This window comes from Aquarana catesbeiana, linkage group LG09, assembly GCF_042186555.1.
Source record: "Aquarana catesbeiana isolate 2022-GZ linkage group LG09, ASM4218655v1, whole genome shotgun sequence".
NCBI classification, from domain to species: Eukaryota; Metazoa; Chordata; class Amphibia; order Anura; family Ranidae; genus Aquarana; species Aquarana catesbeiana.
In genome coordinates, this window is record NC_133332.1 from 275,098,257 (window position 1) to 275,124,953 (window position 26,697).

A 26,697-nucleotide genomic window follows, 5' to 3' on the forward strand; every position below is an offset into this window, starting at 1 on the left:
AGCCACGACAATTGGCCCTTCCCTCCCTTCCCAGACAACCCCCTCCTTTTTTTTCTTCTCCCACTCCCCCTTCCCACCCCTCTCTCTCTCTCTCTCTCTCTCTCTCTCTCTGGTTTGGAGTTTGATGTTCATTCTTCTATAAAATAAGAAAATGAAAAGGGGAGATATGGTATGATCTAGTGCAGGGGTAAGCAAACCCCAGCACGCAAAGCCTCTTTTGCCGGCACTCGACTCCCTGCCAATCAGCAGAGCAGCGCAGGGAAGTGTCAGTGAGACACTAATGCATTCCAATTTCAGAATTCCCCACACCGCACCTGCACTGAGGGGGAGGCACTGTGCCCCCACACATTGTAAAAGATGGGAAACATTGTTTTGTTCTCTAACTTTGCTGTAGCTGCGTTCGTCAGCCTTTTTCCCCTGCTGGGGGGGGGGTCCCTGTTTTCAGGAGGAGGAGGACTGTCTTGGCAACTGCTAAAGCCAATCAGAATCCTGCTAGCCCCATCCACCATCTGGAGGAAGATGACTTGCTTGGTTGCCACTACCAATCTCAGAAAGAAGGGATTTCACTGAGAAAACCACAATCAGGTGACAGTTTGTGGAATTACTGTTGAGCTTCTGGGAACTTTGTTGGAATTATTCCTGAACCTTTGCGTCACTTACTACTGAACCCCTGCACTCTGTGTCCCTTTAAACCACAGCCAGTATTCAGAGCAGTGACAATCACACCCAACCACTTTTTCCCAGCTGCGGGGGCCCAATTTCTGATCTTGCACACAGGCCCACTGCTTTCAGAAAATGCCTCTGACCTGAGCTTATCATTGCGCATCCATTCCATATGCTTGTATGTGACATCACATACATTACATACAAGTACGTAGGCTGGATGTGAGAGGTGGATCAGCAGGATGAGTGTGCCAGGACAGATAGATGTGTCTCATCTCTGCTTCCTTTCACCACTCTGCATATCACGCATATCATAGATGAGAAGAGGGTATAGTGGTGGAGCATACGAGCAGGAGGGTTCAGCGGTGGAGGAAATAAGCAGGAGGGTTCAGCGGTGGGGAAAATGAGCAGGAGGGGTTCAGAGGTGGAACAGAAGAGCAGAAGGGTACAGTGCTGGGGCAGATGTGCAGGGAGGTACAGTGGTGGAAGAGATAAGAAGGGGGTTCAGCAGTGGGACAGAAGAGCAGGGGGTGAAGTGATGGACCATATAAGCAAGGGAATTCAATGTTGGGCCAGATGAGCAGGGGGGTTCAGTGTTGGGACAGAAAAGCAGGGGGTAGAACAGTGGGGCAGATGTAAAAAGAGGTGTATTCGTGGGGCAGATGAGCAGGGGGTTACAGTGGTGGGGCAGGAGAGCAGAGGGAACAGAGGTGGGACAGGAGAGCAGGAGGGTACAGAGGTGAGACAGATGTGCAGGAGATACATTGGTGGGGCAGATGAGAAAGCGGATTACAGTGGTGGGGCAGATGAGCAGATGGGTTCAGTGTTAGGACAGATGAGAAGGTGATTCAGTAGTGAGACAGAAGAGCATGGGGATACGGCGGTGGAGCAGATGAGCAGGGGGATACAGTGGTGAGACAGATGAGCAGGGGGGTTCAGTGTTGGGCCAGATGAAAAGGGGGTTACAGTGGTGAGAAAGATGAGAGGGGGGGGGGTTCAGTGTTGGGGCAGAGGAAAAAGGAGGTACATTGGTGGGACAGTTGAGTAGCAGGTTACATCGGAGGGGCAGAGGAGCAGGGGGTACAGAGGTGGGGCAGATGTGCAGAGGGGTACAGAGAATAAAGGAGGTACATTGGTGGAACACATGAGCAGGGAGTTGGTGGGGCAGAAAAGCAGGGGGAACAGAGGTGGGACAGATGTGCAGGAGGTACAGTGGTGGGGCATATGAGAAAGGGGGTTACAGTGGTGGGGCAGATGAGCAGGGGGTTACAGTGGTGGGACAAAAGAGTGGGGTTGTACAGCGGTTGGGCAGATGTACAGGGGGTTACAGTGGTGGGACAGATGAGCAGGGGGTACAGAGGTGGGGCAGATGTGCAGGGTAGTACAATAGTAGGGAAGATGTGCAGGGGTTACAGTGGTGGGGCAGATGAGAAAGGGGGTACATTGTTGGGGCAGAAGAGCAGGGTGGTACAGTGGTGGGGCAGATGTACAGGGGGTTACAGTGGTGGGACAGATGAGCAGGGGGGTTACAGTGGTGGGGCAGATGAGCAGGGGGGTACAGTGGTGGGGCAGATGAGCAGGGGGGGTACAGTGGTGGGGCAGATGAGCAGGGGGGTACAGTGGTGGGGCAGATTAGCAGGGGGGTACAGTGGTGGGGCAGATTAGCAGGGGGTACAGTAAAGGGGCTGATTAGCAGGGGGTACAGTGGTGGGGCAGATACGCAGGGGGTTAAAGTGGTGGGGCAGATACGCAGAGGGGTACAGTGGTGAAACAGATTTGCAGCAGGGACAGTGATCTGAGGTGTGAAGGTGCAGGAATTGGGGCTGATCTGAGGCATGAGAGTGCAGGGTGTTAATTTCTCCCTACTAAAGTCGTTTATAGCATTTACTTTATAAAAAAAAAAACATTTTTCGTGATTTTCGTAAAGTTGACATTTTTTATAAAATCGGCACGTTCAATTTCTTTGAAAACATTTTTCGGCACGCTGTGCTCAAAAGGTTGCCTACCCCTGATCTAGTGGATCATCTGGATGTATTTCATAGAACATCAATCTATGTTCTGTATTCCTCTGGGCCTAGTGCCCTCCACACAGTCATGATCATACTCTTTACGTCGTTGTTCTAGTTCTTTACTCAATGTAACCTGTTTTTCTATGATTTTTTGAATCTTGGAATTGTCATAATAAAAAACAGGGATATCCGCGCTTAATGGTAATAGCAAAAACATATATATAGCAGCCAGCATAAAATGTGTTGATTGCAAATAAAAAGGATTATAATAACAGCATGCTAATATAATACAAGTCCATAAAATAGAAAATATAGTGATCAGATGGAACACCCTGCACCAGCTTCAGTGTGAAGGTTGAAAGACACCACACCACAGTGTTGTCAGTAGTTCTCCTTACCAGAGGAGTTGGACCCTTATGTTATAGAGTGGTCAAATAAGCATGTGTTACAAAGCTGTCCCCAATCAACAGCAACAGGTGGCAGGTGAAGCAACTTCCATCAAGATCTCTCAGGCCGGGTTCACAATGGTACGACAAATGCTCGGACATTGGGAGCTCATGTCGCATGACGTGTGAAAATCAATGTTTCTTTCTCGTACATCATGGGACACACAGCAGCCATATACATTACCTCCTGGGTTATGCACCACCTATAGGTGAATGGACACTGGTAGAGTAACCAAAAACAATAAGTGATCCCCTATATAACCCCTCACATACAGGATATATTCCAGTTTTTTCACCAGTGTCTAAAATGGTGGATGGTCATTTGTTGAGCTCTTTGTGAGTTTTTATGCTGTAATCCCGCACAGGTTCTTAAAAATCAAGGGACAGCATTTCTAGATCAGATCCATTTCAAAAAGCTACTATGCTAAGATAAATGGTAACCGAGCCTTGTAAAGAAGATTAAAGGATCAACAACAAGGTTTTGCCTGTAATGCAACCTTCGGGCGCTGGACCCTGCGTAGTGGAATCCTGGACACCACAGCACTAAGGCATTCCTGCAGGGTGCTGTACAGGTCTAATGGAGTGGACCCTCATGCTAAAAGGGTATCCAGTCCTTGAAGGTCCGTGTGACAGAACCCGCCGCGATAGGTGAAGGATGGACTTCTGGCTTAGGCTATTGTCCTGCGGCCGGAGTTGTAAGTGGCCCTGTGAAAAATCAGGGTCCAATTATTATTTATTCCCCTGCAACAGTTGTATCTAGGCTGACATGTTTTTGAAAAAAAAAAAAAAAAAAAAAAAACTTTTTCTTGCTATGCTTGCTTTGTCCACTAGAGGTCATGGGTTTGCGGCTCTGTGTTTCTCTTCCCAGAGCTGCACAAGCCAAGGGAAGCTTTTGAAAAAAAAGCAATGCTTTTTTTGCCCACTAGAGGGCATAGGTGTGCTGCTATGTGTGTTCTCCTCCACGGGGGCGAGCACGAACTTGTGCACATGGCCCTTACGGCCGAGGGAAGCTTTTTTAAAGGCTAAAAGCACAGTTAGTTGCTGGCCAGCGGAGGGAACACAGAGCAGTCTGTCCTGGGTGACAGCGAGTCCTATCGGTGATGACAGACACAGCCTAAATTATGTTGCAGTTGCTAGGACAGTTCATTGTATGATTCTTCCAAGGGGGAATTGTGGTACTGAGGAACTTGTGTATTTGTGTCACAAAGCCAGTTACCACTGCTTCAGCAAGCCATGTCTTCTGGGAAGCGACCTGGGGGGAGGGCTGCAGCAAAGGGCACATGTGTTCCATCAGTGGCCCCTGTAGAGGCTAAATGGAACTCTGCTGCAATAGCCTCACCTGAAAGACTGGATGACACCGGGCAATCTGAGCTGCTGCATCTGGCATTGTGTCTGCTACCAATGCTTCTACCTCAGAGTTTATTACTAAAGAGGACCTGGCATCAGCTTTGGCTGGTTTAGAGGGCAAGATTGCTGGATTGATCGCTTCTGTCACACAAAGTTGTAGGAAGCGTGACAGGTCCCCTTCCCTTATTCCTCCTATATTGGAGCAAGACTGGGTTGACGAGGCAGAAGAGGTAATGGCCGGTCAGGCAATTGATATCCAGACAGAGGAATCTCCCTCAAATGATTCAGAGCCTGAAGAGGCTCAGATTATATCAGCCTCTCAATCACAAAATCTTCTCGTCCATTCTCTTGTACAGATGGAGGTCCTGAAACACCTTGTCCCTGGGTTCTTTGAAACCACAGTAGGGTACACAGGTATTTCCTTTTCACCCACTCTTGAAGCAGGTGGTATATTCCGACTGGGAGCACCCAGACAGGATATCTGTGCCTCCAAGGAGGTTTTCTTTCTTATATCCTATGGAGGAAAGCTTTACTAAGAAGTGGAGCGTACTGGTTGTGGATGCAGCGGTTTCCTCCCTGAGCAAGACCTCAACTTGTCCAATGGATAATGCACAGGTCTTTAAGGATCCTGTGGATAAGAAGCTGGAAGCCTTGTTAAAGGCATTCTTCGCCCTGGCAGGTTCCACTATTCAACCCACAGTAGCAATTGCGTTCTGTCAAGCCTCGAAGGATCAGGCTAGATGGCCCAAACAGACCAGAGGATTCTGTTCAGGATAGAGCAGATCTGCCTCAGACTCTTTGCTTTGCTATAGATGCCCTTAAAGACGCCATGCAGCAGATCTCCAGCGTGGCTCTTTTGTCTGTGCACATATGCAGAATTTTATGGCTAAAAAGCTGGTCAGCAGAGCTCCCTTGTAAGAGCATGCTAGCTACATAGTTACATAGTAGGCGAGGTTGAAAAAAAACACAAGTCTATCCTATGTGTGATTATGTGTCAGTATAACATTGTATATCCCTGTATGTTGCGTTCATTTAGGTGCTTATCTAATAGTTTCTTGAAACTATCGATGCTCCCCGCTGAGACCACCGCCTGTGGAAGGGAATTCCACATCCTTGCCGCTCTTACAGTAAAGAACCCTCTACGTAGTTTAAGGTTAAACCTCTTTTCTTTTAATTTTAATGAGTGGCCACGAGTCTTGTTAAACTCTCTTCTGCGAAAACGTTTTATTTCTATTGTAGGGTCACCAGTACGGTATTTGTATATTGAAATCATTTCCCCTCTCAAGTGTCTCTTCTCCAGAGAGAATAAGTTCAGTGCTCGCAACCTTTCCTCATAACTAATATCCTCCGGACTCTTTATTAGCTTTGTTGCCCTTCTTTGTACTCGCTCCATTTCCAGTACATCCTTCCTGAGGACTGGTGCCCAGAACTGGACAGCATACTCTAGGTGCGGCCGACCAGAGTCTTGTAGAGTGGGAGAATTATCGTTTTATCTCTGGAGTTGATACCCTTTTTAATGCATGCCAATATTCTGTTTGCTTTGTTAGCAGCAGCTTGGCATTGCATGCCATTGCTGAGCCTATCATCTACTAGGACCCCCAGGTCCTTTTCCATCCTAGATTCCCCCAGAGGTTCTCCCCCCAGTGTATAGATTGCATTCATATTTTTGCCACCCAAATGCATTATTTTACATTTTTCTACATTGAACCTCATCTGCCATGTAGTTGCCCACCCCATTAATTTGTTCAGATCTTTTTGCAAGGTTTCCACATCCTGCGGAGAAGTTATTGCCCTGCTTAGCTTAGTATCGTCTGCAAATACAGATATTGAACTGTTTATCCCATCCTCCGGGTCGTTTATGAACAAATTAAATAGGATTGGTCCCAGCACAGAACCCTGGGGAACCCCACTACCCACCCCTGACCATTCCGAGTACTCCCCATTTTTCACCACTCTCTAAACTCGCCCTTGTAGCCAGTTTTCAATCCATGTCCTCACCCTATGGTCCATGCCAACTGACCTTATTTTGTACAGTAAACGTTTATGGGGAACTGTGTCAAATGCTTTTGCAAAATCCAGATACACCACGTCTACGGGCCTTCCTTTATCTAGATGGCAACTCACCTCCTCATAGAAGGTTAGTAGATTGGTTTGGCAAGAACGATTCTTCATGAATCCATGCTGATTACTGCTAATGATACTGTTCTCCTTACTAAAATCTTGTATACAGTCCCTTATCATCCCCTCCAAGAGTTTATATACTATTGATGTTAGGCTAACTGGTCTGTAATTCCCAGGGATGTATTTTGGGCCCTTTTTAAATATTGGTGCTACATTAGCTTTTTTCCAGTCAGCTGCTACCATTCCAGTCAGTAGACTGTCTGTAAAAATTAGGAACAACGGTCTGGCAATCACTTGACTGAGTTCCTAAGTACCCTCGGATGCAAGCCATCTGGTCCCGGTGATTTATTAATGTTAAGTTTCTCAAGTCTAATTTTAATTCTGTCCTCTGTCAACCATGGAGGTGCTTCCTGTGTTGTGTCATGAGGATAAACACTGCAGTTTTGGTTACTGAAGCCCCCCAATTCAGTCGTGAAGACTGAGGAGAAGAATAAATTCAATACCTTCACCATCTCCCCATCCTTTGTAACCAGATGTCCTTCCTCATTTTTTATGGGGCCAATATGGTCTGTCCTCCCTTTTTTACTGTTTACATACTTAAAGAATTTCTTGGGATTTTTTTTGCTCTCCTCCGCTATGTGTCTTTCATGTTCTATCTTAGCCGTCCTAATTGCACCCTTACATTTCTTGTTGCATTCTTTATAAAGTCTGAATGCTGAGGATGATACTTCAACTTTGTATTTTTTGAAGGCCTTCTCCTTTGCTTTTATATGCATTTTTACATTGGAGTTAAGCCATCCAGGACTTTTGTTCGCCCTTTTAAATTTATTACCCAATGGGATACATTGGCTAATGCCCTTATTTAATATACTTTTAAAGCAAACCCATCTCTCCTCCGTGTTGTTTGTTCCTAATATTTTATCCCAATTAATGCCTTTTAGCAAGGTTTGTAGTTTAGGGAAGTTAGCTCTTTTGAAATTCAGTTTCTTTGTATTCCCTTCATGTTTCCTATTTGTGTGATTACTGAAACTAATTGACCTGTGATCGCTGTTACCTAAATTGCCCCGTATTTCCACATCCGTGATCAGGTCTGTATTGTTGCTGGTTTTCCTTTTCATGAAGAACGTTTATTTGAGGATGATCTTGATACGTACATCCAAAAGATATCTGAAGGAAAGAGTTCCCTCCTTCCTGTAAAAAAGGTAGCTACATGGCCCTCTTTTAAAGGTGCCATGCGCTAATTCCTCAGATTTTTCAGGCCCTAGGCAGTTCTGAAGGCACCAGGGATCTGCTGCCAAAGGTAAACAGCAGGGCAAGGGCCAAAAGGGGCCGTGGGTCCAAAAATCTGCTAATGCTGGCACCAAACATTCCTCGTGAAGGGACGCCCCCACTCCTGTGGGTGGGGGGAAGATCGCTGCAGTTTGCGGGATTGTGGGAAATGCTAATTCAGGACAGGTGGGTCATCTCCACAGTGTCTCAGTGATACAGGCTGGAATTACACGGTTACCCTCCTCAAAGATTTGTGAGGTCCAGCGTTCCCATGGACCTTTCAAGAAAGGGGTTATTACTCCAAGCACTAGACAGTTTAAAGTGGTAGGGGGTGATCATGGAGGTCCCAGTTCCTGAAAGTAGAACAGGGTGTTATTCAAATCTGTTCACGGTTCCAAAGCCAAATTGCGACATAAGACCAATTCTAAGAGCACTGAACCGTTATCTCTCAGTGTGGCCCTTTCAAATGGAATCAGTTCTCTCTGTCATGACCTCTCCCAGAAGGAGATTTTCTGGCATCCATAGACATCAGGGATGCATACCTGCACGTGCCAATTTTTCAACCTCATCAAAGGCTTTTGCGCTTTGTCATAGAGGAACAACATTTTCAGTTTGTGGCTCTGCCCTTCGGGGTGCAAATGCACCCCGGGTCTTCACAAAGATCCTGGCACCCGTACTGAGGGTGCTTGATTGCAGGCTACTTAGATGATCTCCTACTCAAGGATCAATCACTGCAAGTTATGTTAAGAAAGGTGACCTTTACGGTCCAATTCCTGGAACATAAATGTATTAGAGCTGTGGGCAATACACCTATTATTGGACGTCAAAGTTACAGGGTCACTCGGCAAGGGTGCAAACTGACAATGCCACAGCTGTGGCCTATGTCAACCATCAGGGTGGCACCAAGAGTCATCTGGCCCACATGGAGGTCAGTCATGTGTTATCATGGGCAGAAAGAAATGTGCCAGTGCTGTCTGCCGTCCACATTCTGGGGGTAGAGAACTGGAAAGCGGACTATCTCAGCCGCCAACAGATACATCCAGGAGAATGGTCTCTGCACCCACAGGTGTTTATGCAGATTTGCCAGCAGTGGGGTACACCGGATGTAGACCTGCTGGCATCCAGGTTCAACTGCAAGATTCAGCAGTTTGTATCCAGAGCAAGAGATCCACTTGCAAACGGGATAGATGCTCTGGTAGTTCCCTGGACTCTGTTCTCTTTGATTTATGCATCCCCCCCCCCCCGATTCCTTTTCTGCCACATCTTTTGCGCAGGATCCGAGAAGAGATGACATCAATCATTCTGGTACCTCCGGACTGGACCAGGAGGGCTTGGTATCCGGAGGTTGTGAGATTAGCAGTAGGCAAGCTTTGGACGCTTCCGCTCCGGCTCAATCTACTGTCACAGGGCACTATATTCCACCCGAATTTACGCTCGCTGAATTTGACGAAGTGGCTATTGAAGCCAGGGTGCTAGGAGATCGTGGTATCTCAGGACCAGTGGTAACTAAGCAGTCACCAGGAAGGTTTATCACAGGGTTTTGAAGGCTTACATTGCGTGGTGTGAGGCCAGAAGTTGGCATCCTCGCAGATATTTGGTAGAGTTCTCTCTTTTCTTAAGTCAGGCTTAGATAAAAGATTAGCCTTGACAACAATTAAAGGACAGGTTTCAGCCTTATCAGTGTACTTCCAGAAGCCTTTGGCTTCCCATTCCCTGGTCTAGGCTATTTTTTCAAGGAGTGACTCACTTATTGCCTCCCATTAAATCACCTCTTTGACCTTGGGATTTAAATTTGGTTTTGTCGGTGCTACAGGAGCAGCCTTTTGAGCCAATCAACGAAATTCAGTTAGTTCTTTTGACACAGAAGTTGGCTTTTCTTTTTGCAATTACTTCGGCTAGAAGGGTCTTCGAAATAGCGTGCCTTTCCTGTAAGGAGCCGTATTTGATTTTGCACCATGATAAAGTGGTGCTATGTCCTGTTCCTTCCTTTTTTGCCTAAGGTAGTTTCTGAATTTCATTTAAATGAGGACATTGTTCTACCTTCTTTTTTCTCTCAGCCTGGCTCACCAGAAGAGAAGCAGTTGCACCTCTTGGATGTGTTGGGGGCGGTCAGAAAGGTCTGAAAGCATCTGATGTGTTTTTTGCTTTGAAGGAAGGCCCCAAGAGGGTTCATGCGGCTTTTCTAAGGCATCCATTTCACTTTGGATTCGCCAATTAATCACTCAAGCCTATGGCCCGAAAGGTAAAGCTCTTCCCTTTTGGGGTTAAAGCTCATTCTACTAGGGGTGTTGGAACCTCCTGGGCTTTTCGCCATCAGGCGTCAATGGCGCAGATTTGCAAGGCCGCTACTTGGTCTTTGGTACATACGTTCACAAGATTTTATCAGGTGGATAGAAGAGAAAGTGCATCAAAATTAAGCCACATCTGTAAATTATTGAAATTACAAAATAAGGTAGTACTAAGTATTACCAGGGGAGCAGACTTTCTAGGCTAAAAAACAATGGAGAAGAAATAACAGTATGAAAATATAAATTTATTGAAAATTACAAGCACATAAAAGTAGGAATAGGAGTTGTAACATATATGCATCTATGATTATTGTGCAGTGAGCCCTTGTATGTCTACGCGTTTCGCTGCTAGGCTTCCTCAGGACACAGCCAAGGTTCACAGACGAGACAGATAAGAGAATATGTTTCTCTATCTTGTTTTGAAGTGCAAAATCAGGTAAGTCACGGTACAATGAGTGATTCACTCAGAAGTTAGAAAGTATATTGGGTATAGCTGACTATATGAACAGTGGCATGTAAATAGTATTCCTGATTTTGGGAACGGCCATCAAAAGGAGGAGGGCCATCAAAAGGTATCCCACACTAAATTCTGGGTTTAATCTCAGCATTGCTGATGGCTATATACAGCCCAAAAGCCCATCGCTGTATATTAACCACTTCAGCCCCGGAAGGATTTACCCCCTTCCTGACCAGAGCACTTTTTACAATTTGGCACTGCGTCACTTTAACTGCTAATTGCGCGGTCATGCAATGCTGTACCCAAACAAAATCTGCGTCCTTTTGTTCCCACAAATAGAGCTTTCTTTTGATGGTATTTGATCACCTCTGCGGTTTTTATTTTTTGCGCTATAAACAGAAAAAGACCAAAAATTTTGAAAAAAAATGATATTTTCTACTTTTTGTTATAAAAAAAATATACAATAAACTTAATTTTAGTCATACATTTAGTCCAAAATGTATTCAGTCACATGTCTTTGGTAAAAAAAATGTCAATAAGTGTATATTTATTGGTTTGCGCAAAAGTTATAGCGTCTACAAACTAAGGTACATTTTCTGGAATTTACACAGCTTTTAGTTTATGACTGCCTATCTCATTTCTTGAGGTGCTAAAATGGCAGGGCAGTACAACCCCCCCCCCCCCAAATGACCCCATTTTGGAAAGTAGACACCCCAAGGAAATTGCTGAGAGGCATGTTGAGCCCACTGAATATTATTTTTTTTTGTCCCAAGTGATAATAATAATAATGACAAAAAAAAAAAAAATTACAAAAAGTTGTCACTAAATGATATATTGCTCACACAGGCCATGGGCATATGTGGAATTGCACCCCAAAATACATTTAGTTGCTTCTCCTGAGTATGGGGATACCACATGTGTGGGACTTTTTGGGAGCCTAGCCGCGTACGGGGCCCCGAAAACCAAGCACCGCCTTCATGATTTCTAAGGGCGTACATTTTTGATTTCACTCCTCACTACCTATCACAGTTTTGAAGGCCATAAAATGCCAGGACAGTTCAAACCCCCCCCCCAAATGACCCCATTTTGGAAAGTAGACACCCCAAGCTATTTGCTGAGAGGCATGTCGAGTCCATGGAATATTTTATATTTTGCCACAAATTGCGGGAAAATGACAAACTTTTTTTTTTTTTTGCACAAAGTTGTCACTAAATGATATATTGCTCAAACATGCCATGGGCATATGTGGAATTACACCCCAAAATACATTCTGCTGCTTCTCCTGAGTATGGGGATACCACATGTGTGGTACAGGGCCCTGAAAACCAAGCACCGCCTTTAGGATTTCTAAGGGCTGTGATATTGGGGTGTTTAGATCAAGTGATAAATGCTTTTTAGTGCAGCGAGTCCACATCAGACAGACGTTATAGTTAAGGGCCTGGTAGCCCACGTTTATTAAACAGAAAAACAAAAGCAAAGAGGTCCATTCAGGATTCCCACGCAGGGGTTTAACTTCATTAAGCACTCCAAAAATAAGGAAAACATACTGAGCCACCTGGCTCTCTTGTCAGCAGTTCCTCTGCTTGCTCTCAACAGATTTGGCAATTCTTTACAGCCCCCTGGACTCACTGGCTTCCTCAGTCTCCCCGACTCTCAAGGCTGGCCAGCCTTTCCCAGTCTCTGGGCAAAGAATCCTCTTTACATAGGCTGCAGACTCCCACAGGGCAGACCACTCTCCAGACACAGGTCTGTCTTCACACAGCAGTAGCAAGCTGCTCACTCCTCACCATCCTCCGATCTCTGCTCTCACTAGCCCCTCATTATATGGGCTGTGTGCACCTGGGCACACAACCTGCTGGCTCTCCATAAGACCTGCACACAGGGTTAGAGATCCCACCCAAGTCTATGTGGGATCTCCAAACTACAGAGCTCCATTGGAACATAGCAAAACCTGGAGAAAGCTGCCAACACAGTTTTCTCCCTTTCAAAGCTATGCTCTGTAAGCAGTGCAGTCTGCCGACATTCAGACTCTGTGTCCATTTTCCATCCCTTTTCACAGTGACAGGGACTCTCACTATTACAGGGCGTACATTTTTGATTTCACTCCTCACTACCTATCACAGTTTCCAAGGCCATAAAATGCCAAGATGGCACAAAACACCCCCAAATGACCCCATTTTGGAAAGTAGACACCCCAAGCTATTTGCTGAGAGGCATGGTGAGTATTTTGCAGCTCTCATTTGTTTTTGAAAATGAAGAAAGAAAAGAAAAATGTATTTTTTTTTCTTTTTTCAATTTTCAAAACTTTGTGACAAAAAGCGAGGTCTGCAAAATACTCACCATACCTCTCAGCAAATAGCTTGGGGTGTCTACTTTCCAAAATTGGGTCATTTGGGGGGGGGGGGTTGTGCCATCTGGGCATTCCATGGCCTCCAAAACTGTGATAGGCAATGAGGAGTGAAATCAAAAATTTACACCCTTAGAAACCCTGAAGGCGGTGCTTGGTTTTTGGGGTCCTGTAGGCGGCTAGGCTCCCAAAAAGTCTCACACATGTGGTATCCCCGTACTCAGGAGAAGAAACAGAATGTATTTTGGGGTGTCATTTCACATATTCCCATGGCATGTTTGAGCAATATATCAATTAGTGACAACTTGGTGCAAAAAAAAAAAAATTTTGGCTTTTTCCCGCAACTTGTGTCACAATATAAAATATTCCATGGACTCGACATGCCTCTCAGCAAATAGCTTGGGGTGTCTACTTTCCAAAATGGGGTCATTTGGGGGGGTTTTAACTGTCCTGGCATTTTATGCACAACATTTAGAAGCTTATGTCACACATCACTCACTCTTCTAACCACTTGAAGACAAAGCCCTTTCTGACACTATTTGTTTACATGAGGCCGAGTACGTGGATAACAAACATGACATACTTTAAAATTGCGCACAAACGTGCAATGGCGACAAACTACATACATTTTTAAAAGCCTTTACAGGTTACCAATTTAGATTTACAGAGGAGGTGCTAAAATTACTGCCCTCGATCTGACCTTCATGGTGATACCTCACATGCATGGTGCAATTGCTGTTTACATTTGACGCCAGACCAACGCTTGCGTTCGCCTTTGCGCGAGAGCGGGGGGGACAGGGGTGCTTTTTTTTTTTTTATTTTTTTTTTTTTTTTGCTTTTTTATCTTATTTTTAAACTGTTCCTTTCATTTTTTTTTTTTTATTGTTTTTATTTTTTTTATTGTGTCAAGGAATGTAAATATCCCCTATGATAGCAATAGGTAGTGACAGGTACTCTTTTTTGAAAAAAATGGGGTCTATTAGACCCTAGATCTCTGCTCTGTCCTCAAAGCATCTGACCACACCAAGATCAGTGTGATAAAATGCTTTCCCAATTTCCCAATGGCGCTGTTTACATCCGGCGAAATCTAAGTCATGAAATGCTCATAGCTTCCGGTTTCTTAGACCATAAAGATGATTGGAGTCATTCTGGTCTCTGATCAGCTCTATGGTCAGCTGGCGGAATCACCGGCTGCATTCTCAGGTTCCCTGTTGGGACAGGAGAGCCAGAGAAAAACATGGAAGACGGTGGGAGGGGGGGGACAATCCCTCCCACTGCTTGTAAAAGCAGTCTAGAGGCGAATTAAAAGCTAGGATTGCTTTTACATGAAAGCCGACCGCTGGCTGAAAAGAATGATACCAAGATGATACCTAAACCTACAGGCATCATTCTGGTATAACCACTCAAAGTCCAGCAACATACCAGTACGTTGCTGGTCCTTGTTGGGCATATATTGTAATCTTTTTTTTTTCATGCAGCCTGTGGGCTGAACGAAAAAGAGATTGATCGGTGGGTATGCCCACCATTAGAATACCTCTCTTCATCCACCCACTTCTAATGATGGGCATACATGCACAATTTATATATGCCAAAGCATGGGGGCACCCGCCCCAAAAGTTAGGAGCAAATCGCTCCTCCGCCCCTGCTGCCCCCATGCTTCGGCAGATATCACCTCCGCTGGAGTCACGGCTTTATATATCGTGGGAGCAAACGCTGTTGCTGTCAAGATAAATAAATCTGCGCTGCAGCTGAATGGCGTACCTGAAAACAAAAAAATGCTTAACAATAAAACACAGTAAAGTATAAAAAATTGCATACCTGAAAAGCAAACATGATAAAACATAATAACAATAAAACATTGCAGAATAGAATACAGTAAAAAATAGCAGAACAATAGAAAGAATAGAGAGAGAGAGAACAATAATACAATTTTTGTTTTTTAGTTTTTTATATATATTTTTTTGCCTCCCGCAGGAGGCAGATCACGTACCAGGTATGTGATTTTGCCTGCCCGTGCCATTCTGCCGCAGTGTATCTGCGTTAGGCAGTCAGCAAGTGGTTAAGGATACAAATATCACAGTGTGCCCCTGGGAGACAGCAATCCACTGCACAGTGGATTGCTGTCTCCCAGGGGCACGCTGTGATATTTGTATCCTTAATATACAGCGATGGGCTTTTGGGCTGTATATAGCCATCAGCAATGCTGAGATTAAACCCAGAATTCAGTGTGGGATACCTTTTGATGGCCCTCCTTCTTTCGATGGCCGTTCCCAAAATCAGGAATACTATTTACATGCCCCTGTTCATATAGTCAGCTATACCCAATATATTTTCTAACTTCTGAGTGAATCACTCATTGTACCATGACTTACATGATTTTGCACTTCAAAACAAGATAGAGAAACATATTCTCTTATCTGTCTCGTCTGTGAACCTTGGCCGTGTCCTGAGGAAGCCTAGCGGCGAAACGCGTAGACATACAAAGGCTCACTGCACAATAATCATAGATGCATATATGTTACAACTCCTATTCCTACTTTTATGTGCTTGTAATTTTCAATAAATTTATATTTTTATACTGTTATTTCTTCTCCGTTGTTTTTTAGCCTAGAAAGTCCACTCCCCTGGTAATACTTAGTACTACCTTATTTTGTGAGTTTTATCAGGTGGATGTTAAGGCACAGAGAACTCGGCTTTTGGTCGTAGCGGGCTGCTGTATAAATCTGATGCTGTTTTCATACAGTGTGTCTCCCTCCCCTCAAGGCTATTGCTCTGGGACGTCCCAGGTAGTAATGTATATGGCTGCTCTGTGTCCCGTGACGTACAAGAAAGAAAATTGGATTTTTTCTTCATACTTACCTGTAAAATCCACTTCTTTGAGTACATTAGGGGATACAGAGGCCCCTCCCCTCTCTTTTTGGGAGTTCATTGCTTGCTACAAAACTGAATACTTCCTTTATGTGAGGGGTTATACAGGGGATCACTTCCTGTTGGTTATTCTACCAGTGTCCATTCACCTATAGGTAACCCAGGTAGTAATATATGGCTGCTCTTTGTCACATGATGTACTCAAAGAAATGGATTTTACAGGTAAGTATGAAGAAAAAATCCACTTTTCCCTATGAGAGCTGTCTTAACTGGTCTGACTTTGAAAATGCTCCCTGCACTACTTTGGTCTGACTTTGATCCTACGTTGATCCTACGTCAGCCCATTGAATATCACAGAAGTCGGATCGCCATCTTGACTGATCGACTTCGGCATGCGACTTGTGCTCAGATGATCTTGAAGGGGAACGCCAAATTTTAAAAATAAACTGGCATGGGTTCCCCGTCCAAGAGCATACAAGCCTCTTCAGTCTGGTATGGATTTTAAGGGGAACTCCCACGCCAAAAAAACAGAGTGGGTGTCCCCCTAAAATCCATACCAAACCCTTATCTGAGCACACAGCCTGGCAGGTCAGGAAAGGGGGTGGGAACGAGTGAGCGCTCCCCCTCCTGTACCGTACTAGGCCACATGCCCTCAACATGGGGGGTGGGTGCTTTAGGGCGGGCGAGGAACCGGAGAGGGCTAGAAGACATCAGTGGAGAGTGGAGAAGGGAGAAGAACCGGCAGAGGCAGAAGACATCAGTGGAGGAGGCAGAAGAGCCGGAGAGGGGAGAAGAGATCGGAAGAGATGACGGAGCTGCTTAATAAATTACTTTAAAAACATGTGTAATGTGTTTTATTTTTGACACTTTTTTCTTAGGTGAATGGGTAGGGGTACAATGTACCCCATACTCATTCACATAGGGTGGGGCCGGGATCTGGGGGCCCCCTTGTTAAAGGGGGCTTCCAGATTCCGATAAGCCCCCCACCCGCAGACCCCGACAACCAATGGCCAGGGTTGTCGGGAAGAGGCCCTTGTCCTCATCAACATGGGAACAAGGTGCTTTGGGGTGGGGGGCGCAGGGTCTGGTATTGATTTTTGGGGGGGGGGGGCCCATGCTGTTTTTCGGCCTGGTGGTTCCCCTTAAAACCCATACCAGACCTAAGGGCCTGGTATGCTCTTTGAGAGGGAACCCATGCTGTTTTTTTTTTTTTAATTTTGTGTGGAATTCCCCCTAAAGATTCATACCAGACACAGTGCCTGGTATTGTCGTGGATCAAAGTCAGATCCCTGTTTATTGAAGTCCGACGCATGTCGGACTTCAAGACGCAGGGCAAAGTCGGATCCAAAGGGGTACGACTGTCATGTCGTACCAGTGTTAACCCGGCCTCAGGCTGTGTATAGGGATTCCCAGTTCACACCACTGATACCACGATCATGTACACAATCAGCTCTCTGATCACATGTCATATAGCGATGAAATGAGCATAAAGAATCGTATAGTGAAATACGTTCACAAATAGCGGATGCTTTGTTAAAATTGCACTTGCACAACATCCAATAAAAATGATCAGCAAATAAAATCAGTCAAAAAGGCCACGGCTCATTGCGTGCTTGCATCATTGGTTAGGTCCAGCCTAGCGCGTTTCATTATCAAGTAGACATCGTCAGAGGTGTGGCCTACTGGCACAAGCACACCCTTATTTACACAGAGATCAGAAATTACTATAGAGACCAATTTAAAAAGTTTATATATATATATAAATCTCACAAAAGTGAGTACACCCCTCACATTTTCGCAAATATTTTATTATATCTTTTCATGTGACACCACTGAAGAAATGACACTTTGTTAGAATGTAAAGTAGTAAGTGTACAGCTTGTATAACAGTGTAAATTTGCTGTCCCCTCAAAATAACGCAACACACAGCCATTAATGTCTACACAGTTGGCAACAAAAGTGAGTACAACCCTAAGTGAAAATGTCCAAATTGGGCCTAAAGTGTCAATATTTTGTGTGGCCACCATTATTATCAGCACTGCCTTAACCCTCTTGGGCATGGAGTTCACCAGAGCTTCACAGATTGCCACTGGAGTCCTCATCCACTCCTCCATGACGACATCACGGAGCTGGTGGATGTTAGAGACCTTGCAATCCTCCACCTTACATTTGAGGATGCCCCACAGATGCTCAATAGGGGTTAGGTCTGGAGAGATGCTTGGCCAGTCCATCACCTTTACTCTCAGCTGCTTTAGCAAGCCAGTTCTCATCTTGGAGGCGTGTTTGGGGTCGTTATCTCCGAAGGGAGGAGATCATGATCTGCTTCAGTATTTCACAGTACATGTTGGCATTCATGGTTCCCTCAATGAACTGTAGCTATCCAGTGCCGGTAGCACTCATGCAGCCCCAGACCATGACACTCACACCACCATGCTTGACTGTAGGCAAGACACACTTGTGTTTGTACTGCTCACCTGGTTTCTGCCACACACACTTGACACCATCTGACCCAAATAAGTTTATCTTGATCTCGGATAAAACTTCCCATCCAATGTGGAGTGAATTTGTCAATGACAAGAAATTTAGTGCCCACAGGATTTTTAGTGTGACACTGCAGATATTGTTTTGAGACAGTGTGCCTTGGAAATCCCTTCTTAATATTTGCTATATGCTCCTTGCTCCTCACACTCATAGCTCTAAATGTGCAGCCCACATACTGTACACCACATGGACAAATAAGCAGGTAAACAACATTATGGGATGAACATGTGATAAATGTCCTAATATTATAAGATTTGGATCTAACTAATGAACTAAATTTACACACCCATCTCGGGTCTCCATTCGGGAAATTTCCTGTCAGACAAAACTTCCCATCCAATGTGGAGTGAAGCTGTCAATGGTAAGAAATGTAGTACCAGCAGGATTTTTAGTGTGACACTGCAGATATTGTTTCGAGTCACTGTGCCCTGGAAATCCCTTCTTAATATTTGCTATATGCTCCTTGCTCCTCACACTCATAGCCCTAATTGTGCAGCCCACATACTGTAGGCCACACGGATGTATAAGCACGTAAACAACGTTATGGGATGAACAGGTGATAAATGTCCTAATATTATAAGATTTGGATCTAACAAATGAACTACATTTACACACCCATCTTTCCCGTATCTTGTTTAGGCCGCAAACCGCACACTTGCAGCATGGGAAATACCAATCAAGTCCTGGAAAAAAAGTTGTTCTATTAGGAGCATCCAGGATGTTCGGTGCAACATGGAGTCTTAATGGTACTACCCCATGAAAAATAACTTGAGGAAAATCTGGGATTGAGGATCCAAATAGTCTATCATTCTTCAACACTTTCCAATGTCTCAACATAATCTTTTTGATTTCATAATACTGATGAGAGTACATTGTGACAAAGGAAAAATTAAAATCACTGGTGGCATTTTTTATATTAGAAGCATCTCGCAAGATCGTATCTCTGTCTAAGTTGCCTACATCTAATATGAGTTTGTCCAACTCCTCTTCCTTATACCCCTTATCAACAAATCTGTTTCCAAGTGTCATAGCCTGTCCCATATAATCATCCTTGATGGTACAATTCCACCTCAAATGGATAAACTGGCTTTTGGGAACTGAACTAACCCAGGAGGGATGGTGACAACTCAGAGTACTGTCCCTAACTTCAATATTCAAAACTAGGAAATTAATCTTATGACAACTAGCCTCATATTGCAGAGCAATACCTAACGAGTTGTCATTACGTTGCTCAATGAAGAGACAGAGCAATTGCATATCACCATCCCATAAGGCAGGACGTCATCTATTTCCCCTTTTCCAAACAGTTCAGGTCTTCTGTTGGCATAAATGACGTCCTCCTCCCATTTGGCCATAAACATGTTCGCCATGCTAGGGGCGAACTTGGCACCCATGACGACCCCCCTATTTTGAACATAGAAGGAACTGCCAAACCAAAAATAACTATGGGACATTGTAAAGTCAATCAACCGTAAAACAAAATCCTTCTGAATCGACAACAAACCAGTGTCCCTTCTCAAAAATGTGTCTACTGCTTCAGACCCATGTTGATGGAAAATTATGGTATAGAGGGAAGTAACATCGGCAGTAGACAATATATAACTTTCCTTCCATTCCAAACCATCAAGTACGGTAATTGCATAACTTGAGTCAAATCCTTCAAGTATGAAGGAGTCTGGGAAACTAATGGCTGCAAAAAGCCATCAATGTATTTCCCGATTCTTGAGGTGACTGAATCGAATCCACTTATTATGGGCCTACTAGGTAGGTTGATCGGGTCCTTATGAACTCACAGGCACCCTTGGTGCTGAGGGTATCAAGAACACCTTTTCTTTTTTTGTGAGAATATATTATCCTTTAAACCCTCATTAATAATCTTAACTAGTTCTCATTTATATTTAACCGCATGCCGACCAGCCGCCGCAGTTATACTGCGGCAACATGGCTCGGCTGTGCGAATCGCCGTCATGGTACTGACGCATGCCCCCCGCGCCGATGCGATCACCGCCGGGCTCCTGCGATCGTTCTGGGCACACGGAGAACCCGGAACTGTGTGTGTAAACAAGCAGTTTCCGGTTCTCTGAGGGGAGAACTGACAGATCCTCTGTTCATACAGAGTATGAACAGACGATCAGTTAGTTTCCCTGCACTGTCCGCATCCCCCTTTAGTTAGAACACTTCCTAGGACACACATTAACCCCTTCACTGCCCCCTAGTGTTAACCCCTTCACTGCCAGTGACATTTTTACAGTAATCCATGCATTTGTAATCGCACTGATCGCTGTACTAATGCCAATGGTCCCAAAAATGTGTAAAAAATGTCCGTGTCCGCCATAATGTCGCAGTCACGATAAAAATCGCTGATCGCCGCCATTACTAGTAAAAAAAGTTATTAATAAAAATGCCATAAAACTATACCCTATTTTTGCGCAAACCAATCAATATACGCTTATTGCGATTTTTTTTTTTTTTTTTACCAAAAATATGTAGAGGAATACGTATCGGCCTAAACTGAGGAACAAAAATTTTTTTTATATATTTTTTGGGGATATTTATTATAGCAAAAAGTAAAAAATAATGCGTTTTTTTCAAAGTTGTCGCTCTTTTTTTGTTTATAGCGCAAAAAATAAAAACCGCAGGGGTGATCAAATTCCACTAAAAGAAAGCTATATTTGTGGGAAAAAAAGGACGTCAGTTTTTTTTGGGAGCCGCGCAATTGTCAGTTAAAGCGACGCAGTGCGAATCGCAAAAAGTGCTGTGGTCAGGAAGGGGGTAAATTCTTCCGGGGCTGAAGTGGTTAAACACTGAAATAGATAGAGCAATATTTCCTGGTGGATTGAAAAGAGAGGCATTAGATAGTGAGGGAGGAGCGTGGCATTAGACACTCAGGACTATCTGTCGGGGGGGGGGGGTTTAGAGAGAAGATATCCCCCAATATTTAATTTCCTAATGTATTTTTGTACATCCATAAACACACCGAATTTACTCAAGAGTCCATGATTTAACATTTTTCTACTTTACTCAAATAAAAATGCCAACGTCATTTACACCCTTCTTCTCCTTCAGTCTGTGCCGCCTCCCCCGTCTGGTCTCTCTCTTGGTTCTCCACCCCTTTTGTTTTTTTGGGGCCTGAAAAGTGAATACTACTATAATACTATTGTATACTATAATACACTTTAACAACACCACATCCATCTGGTGTAAAATTTCTAATGGTGTTTTTACCTCTAAAATGTATAACTTTACATTAAAACTGCAGTGCTTACTACATATACAGTATTTAATTAAAAGGCATGGTCAGGATTTTGATAAAACCCTATTCACACATACAGTAAATGTAAACTAACTGAGCCACATTTACAGCTCCATTTATAAAGCAGCAGTATGGCCTTACTAATACGTTAAAATAAATGTAAAAAAAGAGACAATAGAGCGCTATCACCTGACTTGTAAAGTCAGGTGTTCAATCTATCTGCCAATCAGAAAGCTCTCTCTGCCTCATTAACTAGAAAAAACCCTGTGACGTACTGCCTACTCCTCACCACAGCCCTAATGGGCCTTAAAATGCAGGCTTCAGGGAGAAGTAATTTTGCAAGTGTATAGCAGAGTGCAGACAGTAATATTTACTTTCCACTATGACTCTTATGGGGCGTACACACGGTCGGACTTTTTGGCTACAAAAGTCCGACAGCCCGTCCAACAAACTTTCGACGGATTTGCGGCGGACGTTCTAACGAACGGACTTGCCTACATATGATCACACAAAAGTCCGACGGATTCGTACGTGATGACGTACACCGGACTAAAATAAGGAAGTTGATAGCCAGTAGCCAATAGCTGCCCTAGCATGGGTTTTTGTCCGTCGGACTAGCATACAGACAAACGGATTTCTGGGTCCGGTGGAGTTACGATGTAAAGATCTGAAGCATGTTCCAAATCTAAAGTCCGTCAGATTTGCGACTGGAAAAGTCCGCTGAAAGTCCGGGGAAGCCCACACACGATCGGATTGTCCGCCGGATTTGGTCCGTCTGACATTTGTAGCCAAAAAGTCCGACCGTGTGTACGCCCCATTACAGTGCCTTGAAAAAGTATTCATACCCCTTGACATTTTCCACATTTTTCATGATGTTACAAAACAAAAATGTAAATGTATTTTATTGGGTTTTTATGTGATAGACCAACACAAAGTGGCACATAATTGTGAAGTGAAAGGAAAATGATAAATGGTTTGCAATTTTTTTTATAAATAAATATCAAAAAAGTGTGGGGTGCATTTGTATTCAGCCCCCCTGAGTCAATACTTTGTAGAACCACCTTTCACTGCAATTAGAGCTAAAAGTCTTTTTGGGTATGTCTCTACCAGCTTTGCACATCTAGAGAGTGAAAGTTTTGCCCATTCTTCTTTGCAAAATAGCTCAAGCCCTGTCAGATTGGATGGAGAGCCTCTGTGTACAGCAATTTTCAAGTCTTGCTACAGATAATCAATTGGATTTAGGTCTGGACTTTGACTGGGCCATTCTAACACATAAATATGCTTTTGATCTAAACCATTCCATTGCAGCTCTGGCTGTATGTTTAGGGTCATTTCCTGCTGGAAGGTGAACCTCCACCTCAAGTCTTTTGTAGACCTAACAGCCTTCCTTCAAAGATTGCCCTGTACTTGGCTCCATCCATCTTCCCATCAACTCTGATCAGCTTCCCTGTCCCTGATGAAGAAAAACATCCTCACAACATGATGCTGCCACCACCCTATTTTAATGGTGGTGATGGTGTGTCCAGGGTTCAGTGTAAGTTTTCCGCCACACATAGAGTTTAGCTTTTAGGGCAAAAAGTTAATTGTTGGTCTTATCTGACCAGAGTACCTTCTTCCACATGGTTGCTGTGTCCCCCACATGGCTTCTCGCAAACTGCAAACGTGACTTCTTTCAAAATCGGCCTTCTTCCATAAAGGCCAGATTTGTGGAGTGCACAACTAATAGTTGTCCTGTGGACAGATTCTCCCACCTGAGCTGTGGATCTCTGCAGCTCCTCCAGGGTTATCATGGGCCTCTTGCCTGCTTCTCTGATTAATGCTCTCCTTGCCCGGCCTGTCAGTTTAGGTGGATGGCCATGTCTTGGGAGGTTTGCAGCTGTGCCATACTCTTTCCACTTTCGGATGATGGATTGAACAGTGCTCTGCGAGATGTTCAAAGCTTGGGATATTTTTTAATAACCTAACCCTGCTTTAAACTTCTCCACAACTTTATTCCTGACCTGTCTGGTGTGTTCTTTGGCCTTCATGATGCTGTTTGTTCACTAAGGTTCTCTAAAAAACCTCTGAGGGCTTCACAGAACAACTGTATTCATACTGAGATTAAATTACACACAGGTGGACTCTATTTACTAATTAGGTGATTTTTGAAGGCAATTGGTTCCACTAGATTTTAGTTAGGGGTATCAGAGTAAAGGGAGCTGAATACAAATGCATGCCACACTTTTCAGATATTTATTTGTAAACATTTTTGAAAAACATTTATCATTTTCCTTCCACTTCACAATTATGTGCCATTTTGTGTTGGTCTATCACATAAAATCCCAATAAAATACATTTACGTTTTTGGTTGTAACATGACAAAATGTGGAAAATTTCAAGGGTTATGCATTGCTGTGCACATCACATGCAATGTCTGTGCGATGCAAATTCAGTCATACAGTTTGTATGGCTGAAATCACATCACATTCGCACCAAAATGGTGCAGCACCCTTTTTTGGTCTGCACTGGAAATGGATCACATGGGTTTTCACACCCATGCGATCCAATTCCACAGTTTGCACTGCGTTCTGTGAACCGATTTGGGGGTGTCATTAACATTCTATTGACACCCACAGTGGTTCGCAGAGAGCAGTGTGAACTGCCTGCAAGTTAGATGCGATGCGGGAACCTGCCTAGGAATCGCACTGGTTCCTGCATAGCATATGTGTGAATCGAGACTTACGTTAGTTGAGGTGCTATGTATCATAAACCACTGCTGTTTTTTCTTAATAAAATACTTGTTTACACCTTAATCCCCATCTTAGTGTTGCTGATTTCCTGCAGCTTCTTTGTGACATCTTCACGTGTACATGCAAGTGCCCAGTGATGGCTGCATATCATTTTTCTGACAGGAACACAATCAGGAGACAAAGAGAGTTTTCACCCTATAACCAGAAGTGCCTAAACAAGGACCATAAAGGTATTTTTTTAATAAAATGTGGATATATAAAAATATTGAAAATTACCTTTGAAACTACATTAACATGTTAAAATGTACTTTAGTGACATTACATATACCTAAACAGTTAATTTACTAATCATAAAAGTCCAGCCAGCTAGTAAGATGTAACCTGGAATTCACTGAGGCGTGAAAGCCTGCCTAACTATACAGCTGCTACCTTCCCGAGGAGCTGTTCATTGTGCTGAAGCAAAGCACTATTATGGCTTACGGCTTAACACCCTCAGTAAACAGACAGCTGCATGCTATGGCAGTAAATATACTAGTGGCTGAGGACAAATATATTCATTTTATAACCAAGAAACCATTTACATTGAGAAATGGTAGTATATACAGATGCTAGCAATTAGGCACGGCTTAAAATTACAGTGGTTATGAATAAAGCACACAGAGGAGGAGGGAGTATGTGGTTTACTTACAGTCTTTAGGTAAATCCAGCGCATGGATGTTGATACACAACAGGAAGATGGAAAAAAAAACAAGCACACATGTTCTTGGTGAAAGGGACATGTCGGAGACTCAGCGTCTTGCCAGACGGAGGAAAACACAAGAAGAGAATCCACCTTTTAGGGAGGGGAACAAAAAAAATCACCATGAGTGGCACATTCACAACAGTTTCAAACCCTCCTTTTCATTGCAACCTGACTCTTGACAGAAGGAGATACTGAGGAAAGGGTGGAGAATGTGTAAAGAGGTGTCAGTCTAACTCTTTGTTTATAGTAAAAAGCTAGGCTGAAATTTGCATATCAGTGTCACATACAATATAAACGAGAACAAGAACTTTTCATGAGTATTGATTTTCCAGTAAAGTGTATATGTGACAATGATCATTAAGGAATAGCTATTACTGAGTTGTAAAAATAGGTGTGTAAAGTTAGGGTCACCATGACAGTCCAACCCTGCACCTTTAAAGTGGATGTAAACCCACGCATATACCCAGTGAAGTGAACAGCCGCAGATGATACACAGGGATGAAACAAATCTCCTTACATAAAAGTTTTACGTGCATATCTGCTGTCTTCAGCTTTATATACTGTTTAGAAAGTACACATCGTGTTAGAATTTTCATTTCTTCATTCAGCAGTAGCAGTGTAGTGTTGGATTACACTGGGAGACAGATGACTGATGGAAAGGCACACACCCCCCTCCACATAGGCAGAGACTTTCAGAGCTGTGCTGTAAGTAGAGCAGCTTTCTGCTAATCTATATAAACTACCCACCCTGACACAAAATTCAGCCTGCTTTTATCTCATGTGTCGGAGATTTTGTCAGAAGTTATCATGCTGATAACAGAAGAACAGAGCAGGAGAAAGTCACAGGACTTAGTGCTTTGAAGAGAGATAAGAACACTACAGATATATGTGCCCAGCTCAAATTTTATGAATCAGGTTTACATCCACTTTAAAGCACAGCCAACACCAGAAACAGAGAAAACAGTACAAAGGACATAACTTAAGATGTGGCTCTTGTGCTGATCCCTCTTCTGTTATTGAAAATCTCCCTCCACCCTGTAATCTTCCTACAACATGCTCTCTTCAAGACAGCCCGACTATACCCATCCTTTACACCTAGCAGCCCCATTTATAAAAGCCATACCCCAGCTTCTATGAATAAAACAGGATCTTTGAATGGGAAGGCAGAGCTATCATCTGCCCATCCTCCATTCACAGATTGCTTTCCATTCATAGAAGCTGTAGTGTGGCTTCTATGAATGGAGGAGCTGGACAGAAAGGATGGGCACAAGGCACACACCCCACCTTATGACTGATACGTCTCTTGTGCTGACTTTTTTGCTCTTGTTTTTGGTTGCACTTAGGTTTTAAGCAAAAAATAGCAATGGCCATTAAATTATTGGCAGTTATTTTCTTTCTTCAATTAATTGTATTACTAGGATGTGCACCCTGTCAACACATTTATTTCAAACCATAAGCAGATTATTTACATGTAAATCTGTAATATTGTAATATTTTATTGATCGGAGGATAAAGGTAGATTAAAGAATGGCTAGTGTATTCAATATACCGTATAATTGTTTGTAAATGAAATTGGTGATGATATCTCTACACTGACAAAATTATCCAGTTTCTTTT

General features: G+C 43.7%; 1 protein-coding gene across 3 annotated transcripts in view; it reads right to left on the reverse strand.

Annotated features, from left to right (window-relative positions):
* The window catches only part of L1CAM (L1 cell adhesion molecule), a 1,396,060-nt gene that overhangs the window by 1,121,503 nt on the left and 247,860 nt on the right, over window positions 1-26,697 (reverse strand). For all 3 annotated transcript variants that reach the window (XM_073600356.1, XM_073600355.1, XM_073600354.1), the window contains exon 4: window positions 25,027-25,170. In XM_073600356.1, the coding sequence (XP_073456457.1) occupies window positions 25,027-25,117 (91 nt within the window). In that variant the 5' untranslated portion in view covers window positions 25,118-25,170. The remainder of the gene's footprint in view (window positions 1-25,026; window positions 25,171-26,697) is intronic.